Source organism: Bidens hawaiensis, unplaced genomic scaffold, assembly GCF_021521415.1.
Source record: "Bidens hawaiensis isolate Kalapana, Puna unplaced genomic scaffold, B.hawaiensis_p1.1 tig00029978_1, whole genome shotgun sequence".
NCBI lineage: Eukaryota > Viridiplantae > Streptophyta > Magnoliopsida > Asterales > Asteraceae > Bidens > Bidens hawaiensis.
The window spans coordinates 96027-105222 of record NW_027494988.1 but is presented as its reverse complement, the minus strand read 5'-3'; the positions used below and the strand labels follow the sequence as shown (position 1 = coordinate 105222).

Below are 9196 nucleotides of genomic sequence, written 5' to 3'. Positions count from 1 at the left end.
TATTTATAATGAATAAACAATTTTATAGTAAAAAACATAAACGGGTCATGGGTCACCAAATCCAGAGAATAGTTGTTTTACATTTTTCGTTTTTTAATATTTATTTTTTGGATTTTAATTTTCTTTATTGTAAGAAAGTTAATAATATACTTAGGATTTGATGATGAAAGTTTTTCACAAATAAATGATATGTTATAACCCGTTTAAAAGCTATCTGGATTTGGTGACCCATGGCAATTAAAATCCAAATATACATATATAAATATTAATAACGAATAATGTAAAACAACCCCGTAATACGGGGGATAAAATCTAGATTTTGTCCCTCGTATTACAGGGGTTGTTTTACATTATTCGTTTTTAATATTTATATATGTATATTTGGATTTTAATTTTATTTATTGTAAAAAGTTAATAATTATTATACTTGAGGTTTGATGATGAAATAATTTCAAAAATAAATGATATGTTATAATCCGGTTTAAAAGCTATCTGGGTTTGGTGATACCCATTATCCGTTTATTTTCTTTATTATAAAATTATTTGTTAATTATAAATGATATTTTTTAGATAAAATAGGATATTAATTTTTAGTATATCCCTATTTATAGGATTTTCATATCAAATATTTGATGAGATTATTTTTTAATATAATAAGATGTTATAACCCGTTTAAGAGCTATATGGGTTTCTCATGAATTCGGGTCTAATGCGTGAAAAGCCTTCATTTACAAATAAAGTAATCGATAGCTTGAGAGAATGGTTGTTTTACAATTTTTCGTTTTTTAATATTTATTTTTTGGATTTTAATTTTCTTTATTGTAAGAAAGTTAATAATATACTTAGGGTTTGATGATGAAAGAGTTTCATAAATAAATGATATGTTATAACCCGTTTAAAAGCTATCTGGATTTGGTGACCCATGACCCGCTTATGTTTTTTACTATAAAATTGTTTATTAATTATAAATAATATCTTTTTCTTTTTAAATTAGATATTAAATTTTAGTATATCCCTATTTTATAGGATTTTCATATCAAATAATTTGTAAGATTAATTTTTAATTTAATGAGATGTTATAACCCGTTTAAGAGCTATCTGGTTTTGGTAAGACCCATACCCAAAAATTTGGGTTAAATCAATAAGAGACCTCCATTTAAAAATCAAACAATCTGGTGGCTTCCATAAAATGGAGGAGCGACCAAATCATGACATGTAGGATTTTAGGGTTTTCGTTTATATATATTATAAATTATTTTACTATATATTGAAAATACTTGGTATATCCAAAAATCAACAAAAAACATATTTGTTAAAGATTGAAAAGAATATAAATTCAAATGTTATCATTAGCATATTTTACTATTTATATTACCGAAGATTGTAAAGAAAAACAAAACTCGAACATTCTTTCATTTTACAAAGTAATTTTTTTAATCATTAAATTATAAATATATGCTTAAAAGTCGATCCATTTTTTTAAAATCAATCAATTCATCTATTATTATTGTTGTTGTTGTTGTTAATTGTCATATAAATTAATAAATTACAAATACTTGCTTTAAATCTATCCATTTATTTTTTGGTTAATTAATTAGTAAACTATATATATGTGTGTGTGTGTGTGTTAAAATGTAGTAATAGTATATACCAATCACTTTTAGACATACCAAAGTTTATCATATTTAATTTCTTAGTTTTTTTATCAAGAATTTCTTCGGGTTTTTTGTGGAACTTAAATTTGATTTTTATGGGTTAAAAGTTGGTAAATAGGTTGTTTGTACAAGTTAACTACATTTAGATCAAAATTTGTTACGGGTTAAAAATGAGAAATCTGAGTATTTTTAAAAGTTTGAGAATGCGAATAGATTTATCATCAAATTTGTTACGAGTTCAACGTTTTGGCTTGAAAATGTCAAACGGATGAAAGTTAGAATTATAAACATGATTCGGGTTTCAAAATTATTTTTAAGGGCATTTTTGGAAATAATCAAATTGTTCGGGATTTGACAAATTAACTATTTTCCCCTCAACTATTAAAATTTAAGAAAAAATTTCAAACACTTTCAACATACCACCCCCAGACCTATCAATGCTTCTAACTTTGATCGAATTTGAAATATTTGTGTAAGAATTAACTTTTTCTTCAATGATTATCAGAACGTTGTATGGAAAACGTGTCATGCAAAAATTATGCTCAAATAATGCAAAATATTCACAAAATTGAATGGGTCAACATGTTATTTTTTATGCTTTCATTATGACAAAGTCGAGAAGCCCCATGAAACTTATCAAAATCTTTTTCATGGTTTAGCTTAGAAAAACATAGTTCTTGAAGAGCATCCGTCATTACAATTTAATGTTCTCCTTTCCTTCGATGGGTGGTAAATTGATAAATATATCAATAAAGGTAAGTAGTAACATTATTCTATATTTAAGCTAAGTGGTTAGAACTACTATTATATGAAAAGTCTTATTTTTGAAATTGGTTAATAACCAAAATTCGTTTAATTATACATATATGAGAATGAAATTTTCAATAGAAAGAGCGTTCTCGGGTACATTTCGGCACGTGCTTTTTTTTATTAAGTTCATTTAAAAAATCATTTTGTAATATAAATAAAATTAATTTATATGTACACATAGTATAGATATAAGGATAGATATAATACATTTTTTCATATACATTATACAATTATTTGTTTTACTTGTAATTTTATAATTTCGATCATCTCGTGTCTGACACGGGCTCTAAAACAAATAATAATAATAAAGGAAGAAAGAAGAATGGAGTAAGAGTGATAAATGACCAGAAGATGAAAAGGTAATTTATTTTACCTCTTGTTTTAGTGGAAAACCTCTATAGTAGATTGTACTCTGTGAGTTGATCGATCACTTCCTTAAAAACTTAATGGGTGTGTTATGTACTTCTCTATGATATGATTGTTGTTATCTAAATGGAAGTCTAAGGACGTTTGGGGCGTCAATCGGGAAATGGAGTCGGGTTATTCGGCTTCTCGGCAAGAGCGCCGCCAACCTATCAGCTTCATCATTTGGTTTCTAAAATTGGGTTTCGCAGTGGCGGATCTAGACATCAATTTCAGAGATAACGTTCAAAAAATTTTTTTTACCGTATGTCACACAATGTAAACCAGGGGCGTCTCCGAGAATTATGAAATTTTTTTAGGCCGAAGGAGAAAAAAAATGGGCCCTCAAATTAGTTGAGTAATAAACATTATAAATACATATTTTTTAAATATATATATATATAAATATATAATTAAAAAAATAAAAATTCAAGCCGAAACACACCATCTTTCTTCATTATTCGATAAAGCGGTAAAAGTGGTGTGCTTTTACGTTTCCATCATTACACGAGCAAAGTCACACATTACACCTATTTTTTGCAAATTTATCATCTTCCTTAAAGTGTGATAAAGATCGTAAGACCGAAATACACCATCTTTCTTCATTACTAAAATCATTCGGACGCATCTCATAAAATGACAATATCTTAAATATATCAAACTTAGAAAATGAATTGCAAGGATTTAAACCATACATAATTTTCTAACAAACCTGTTGAGACCTCACTGAATCTATTTTCATGTTCTTGAATTTGCATACCCAAAACCATATTAAAAACTTTAACCTCAAAATGGTGTCGAGTGGTGGTGTCTGGTGCAACACTGTACATTTGATGTCTGGCTAGTTTCCAATTTCCAAACAGCGAGTATTATTTTTGAAAATGGTTAATGGGTTTTAATAGGTTTGAGCTTTAAACCCCCTTGAATTACCGGCAGTTCTATTCTACAACATGCAAAATTATAAGTGTGGACGGGATGGGGATGAGGTACATCATCGCAGTCGGTAACAAAGTTTTTTTTGTTCCTTGAATTGAAAAATATATCGTGTATCCTAGTGAAAGAGATGTTGAGCATGTCACTGTTGATTAAACGGTCTCACGACTCTTAGTTAATTTTTTTCGATATATTAACCCTATAGACAAACCAATTCCGTTCACATTTTCTCACACCAATTTTTACAAATTTATCTATATTCTCTAGCTATCAAATTAGAAAAGCAAGAAATACATTTGCTGCCTTGCAACACCAAAAATGTATCGCATGTCGCATATCACACATGGTGTAAGTGGAAAAGAATGTTATATGCGCGTTCTAACCAAGAGTTAGATAAAACCCAAATATGAGAAAACACATACAAAAAGACTACACACTTTGAGAGAGAGTATAATATTACTTGATGAATTTTCAGTGTTACAATAGCTGTCGTTTTTATGCATATATGTTGCTTTTAGAGGAGACTTCAACTATATTGGTCATAAAATTGACCATTAAAAATTTAATGCCGCCATTAGGAAATTCCATGCTAGTATGCTACAACTAATAAATTGCATGAGTTAGGGACGATTCATATCTTAATTCTTTGTTAAATGAAAATAAAGGAAACCTTCAAATTCATCTTTTAGTTTATCTTCAGGCGGCCCTCACCAAAATTCAAATAAGTTATCTAGCAGGGGGTATTTGGCCTAGCTTATTTAACCATGCTTATAGCTTTTCTAGCTTTTTTTTTTACAAAATAAGTTTAGTTTGGTGTTTGGTTTAGCTTTTTTATAAGCTTATATAAGCTAATTTGAAGAAGCTTATTTGAAGATGGGTTTTTAACTTATTTTAAGAAGCTTATTTGTGTAAGGGTGTAAGTTATTCATTTGCCCTCAAATGGTGATGGATTTATAAATATTGAAGCAACTTATTACTAACAAATTAAAGAATAGTGGATTAAAAGCTTATTATCAACTCGTAGAATATAAGCTAATCCAAACACTTAAAGGGAGCTTATCAAACAATAGAAAATAAGCTATAAGCTCCTTCAAAATAAAAGCATAAGTCAAAAAATAAAAGCTAGGCCAAACACCCCCTAGTATTTTGGATTAGAAATTGCTAAACACATTAACACAATGTCCTTTTGAGTAAACATGAAAGAAAGTGTATATAACTATATATAGTCTGGAAGACATCTTTCTTAGTTTACATATGTATCTACAGTACAAATTGTGAGGAGGATTCAAAGTCATGATTGGGAAGATTGCTTTGTGATTTTTGTTACCGATTGTAATAATTTTCATTGTGTTTATACCGATAGGTTTATTGTATATGCCAGACTTCGATCTCAATTGTGCAACTATGTACCCAAATGGCTGGAGCAATGGCATTGTTTAGTATGTCCAAGTGCGAACCACTAGCTTGGTCTAGTGGGAGTATCACTTGAGACATATATGGACTATGGAGTTCATAGGAGTAAGAAAAAAATGTATTAGCCATTCAAAAAGAAAAAAAAAACAAAACAAAACAAATCCAAGTGCGCCTTATGCGAGCTTAAATGCGAGCTTAAATGGATTATAGTGAACTGAGATTTCATTATTTTATTATACATAGAGCCCATGCTATAGGATTCTTTGAGCCGGACTTTTGGTTCCCTCTAATATATATTTTAATTCAAGAGTTGGTCTATGTTATGGTCATAATAATGTAAGGACTAGAGTTGTCATTAGTAATAATATAGGGGTCAAATGCAAAGATTAGTCATCTGTACTTAATCAGTTGAGTCGTTAATAAAAGGTATCGAGTTGAATGAACATTTTTTCTTAGCTTCTCTTTCTAATTCTCACTATTAATTCTGCGTGTATCAGTCTATATCCAGGGGTGGGCTAATACTTGTAATTTTGTATGCTAGAGTGAGGGCCTATTCATCTAAAAAAAGAAACGTCTTTAAGAAAATATCTAAAAGAATGAAACAATGGATCTAAGTTACAGTTGTCAATATCGATTTTTACACTTCTTTTATACCCAAACGTTTATTCCTTGTTGTGTAATCAAATTGACATGACGAAGAGATAATTAATTATGAAGCAAGTACGTACTACGATTAGATTGACTCAGTAGAACGATTACAATAATATATCAAAACAAATAACGTAAAAGGAGATGGCAATTTCTAACAATTTTCATGCCCTATTTATTCTCTTCCTTGCTTGTATATCTTCTAACCATTCTTTTTGTGCCGTTCACCTTTTTGGGCCGCTGGATTGGGCTGTGCTACATGGATCTTATCTGTATTAGAGAATATATTTATGGAGAATTATATTTGAGATATAATTGGGTTTGTATTTGTATTTGATTGTGTCCATGTTTTTAGGCTTGTTAGTTGGCTTTTCAAGGGTTCCGTTGTATTGTTTGATCACACAAAATAATATGGCATTATAATGACTTTTAATCTGGGCTAGGTCCAAGTTCATTGCATTCCTTCAACCAGATGTGCATAAATTGGGTTTTTTTTTTCTTTTTAAGAAAAACGGTTCCAGGTTTGGTCAGCAAAGTCAAGAATGGAGCCAGGTAGAAACCAGGCCCGGATATGGTCGAGTTTGACCGGTTTGGCTGGGTTTTTAGCGGTTTTTCGCCGGATCACGCCCAGGTTTTGACCAGGTAGATGTCAAACTGGTTTTGGTTCACTTCTAGGTGCGGGCACGGTTTCTCTGAGGAACTGGAACCCGGTTCATACCCGCAGTCGAGTCGAGTAGTGAGGGTCTGATTCTGGGTCCCGTCTGGAAACAGGTTTTATGCCCAAGCGGCCAAGCCTACTTCATCCTCATAATCTTATGATCAGTTTTTCATTCAAAGAAAAGGGAAAATCAATCATTAGTCTAGTTTGTTTCTTTAGTAAGCAGATGAATTGCAGTACAACACTCTAGAAAAAAGACATCAAAATATATATTTTTCTACTGAATGAAATTCACAAAAAAGATAATATAACTGATACATGGTGCCTAGCTAGCATCATTTATTCAATACTTCAACAAGAAAGAAAATAATATTATGATGGTAAATTAAACAACAGTTCTTACACTGGCTTACTGGTTTTCAGAATGGAAATTTATGAAACTGGAAGACATATTATTATTATTATTATTATTATTATTATTATTTAATGGATTTCTTGAACTTAACCAACAAGCAGGAGGCTGATCAGCAATACTTTTGGTGTAATCAAATATAGAGTGATCATAATTTGTTGATGGTATTGGTATGGAAGTAACATTAATATTATCCAAGTGCAAGTGTTTCAGGAAGTGATAAGTGTTTGAATACTCAAGAGGATAACATAATGACTGATCTTTCATGTTATCATCATCATCATCATCATCATCATCATCATCATCATCATCATCAGGATTGATTTCTGGAAACCCGAATTGTGATGGATGGAAATCATCTCTAGGAATATTATTCTTGACCATGATTCTTGAACTCTCATCCTCAGTATGATGATCACCTTGGAGCTTTAAATCATTAATATTATTTTCTAGGCTAATTGTTCGAGCAGCAGCTTGTGATTGAAGGGTTTCGGTAACTTCATGGATCGCTTTTTCGGACTTGGAAAAGAGCCACTCGATGGTTTTGCTCGCTTTGTCGAATCCCAACATATCGTTAAGATCGAAGAATTTGCGAGCGGTATGAACCGATAGCCTCATCCTCCTGTCTCTAAGGCCTTGAGCTGTGTGAATTTTGCTTTGTTTTTCTTTCTTACCACCACTTTTTTTCTTCTTTATACACTTCAGTTTAGAAGACAAAGGCTTAGTTTTGGTGGTTTTTGTGGTTTTGATGGTGTTGGTTGTGGTGGTGGTTGTGTACCCATTGGTGGAGACATGGTGGTCATGGGCTGTGGTATCCATGAATTGTTAACTTGATGCAACAAATTTTGATGTTTCTTGAAGAAAACATATAATTATAGTAAGGGAAATAGAGACATGGCTTGAATTTAAGGCAAAAGGTAGGTCTTTATGGCATGATATAGATATTTTGATAAAAAAAAGTTTATTTTATTAACTTAGTATAATGTATTTATGAAGTTATACTAAATTTAAAGAAAAAAAAAAGTTTTGGTGATTGTGTTCTTTTAGCTGCTAATATTGTATTTCTTAATATCTAACTTGCCTACTTAGTTTATCGTAGGATTTGAACCCTCGAATTTCAAAGGAAAATACCACATGTATTTGTATTCTTAAAACGTGCAGTTAAAAAATAATACAGTTAATAATACAGGATGTATGTTACTCTTTTGTCGTTCTATTATTTTATAGAGTTGCCAATGAGCTTAGCTCAGCTCGTACTAGAGAGAAAATGAAGATTTGGGTCGAAGACCGCAAGGTCTCAAGTTCAGATGCAATCCTTACCGGATGACAGGTTTTCCACGAAACAATAGATCGTGAGCTTGGCTATCCAACACATTCTGCAATCACGGGCGTATGGGATCCCCTTTTGCAGTTTTGCTATTGGGTTACCTGGATAACTGAGCTTTATTCGTTGGCCATTCAAAAAAAAGTTATTTTAGTTTGCATTAAAAGGGGGCCCTGAACAATTAATAATACATCTGTAAGATTTAAACATAAAGTCGCATCAATTAGGCCATTCATATATACATGTGGCTATGATAACATGCATGTTTAAAGAGGGCATTAAGTTTGTAGACAGAGAGCTATAGGAGAGCTAAGTGCAGTGGACGGTTATTAAATCTCATTCAAAGCCACCTTTAACTAGCAAGCATTATTACTGTTCTTATATACATATATATCACCCCTGTGGGACAAGGTTCTCATAACACTCTCTTGATTGAACGCCTGAAAATAACGATTGCCAAACTTTTCATCTCATATAATACATATATGGAGCATATATACATATATACTCATCTACGTATGTAACGTGTACGACATGTGGTATTTATGGATAAGGGTATTTGCATCCGTTTACACATGTTTCGGGCAAACCTAACAGCGCTATTGTCAACAATCATGAAATTAACACAAGAACATTAAAATGCCCAACCCATAAATTTTATTATCGACCCTAAACAGAATCTGATAGAGACTCAACATCAACAAGACACAGAAAAATATACGGAAACAATACAAATATTTGATCAACACAATCGAGACTAAAGCAACGTACTCTAGAACTTTAATAATACAAGATCTAAAGCTATAACAAAGAATAAGATGAGTACAGACCGTAAAGACGATAACAAACGAATCAGTAAAGACGATATTCTTGGCATATGACGTGTCGCACCATGAAGATGATAAACGAACTTTGAATTTAGTAATAAAAAATTCTTGATT

The 9196-nt window shown here is 31.2% G+C and overlaps 1 protein-coding gene across 1 annotated transcript; it reads right to left on the bottom strand.

The window, feature by feature from the left end:
* Positions 1-6928: 6928 nt before the first annotated feature.
* On the bottom strand, positions 6929-7750 carry LOC143579794 (uncharacterized). The gene has a single exon (XM_077062994.1). The coding sequence runs from the start codon at positions 7748-7750 to the stop codon at positions 6929-6931; it is 822 nt and encodes a 273-aa protein (XP_076919109.1).
* Positions 7751-9196: the final 1446 nt, after the last annotated feature.

What these genes read in the sequence shown, in the direction of transcription:
- LOC143579794 (XM_077062994.1), bottom strand. Translation starts at nt 7,750, where the DNA reads ATGGATACCACAGCCCATGACCACCATGTCTCCACCAATGGGTACACA.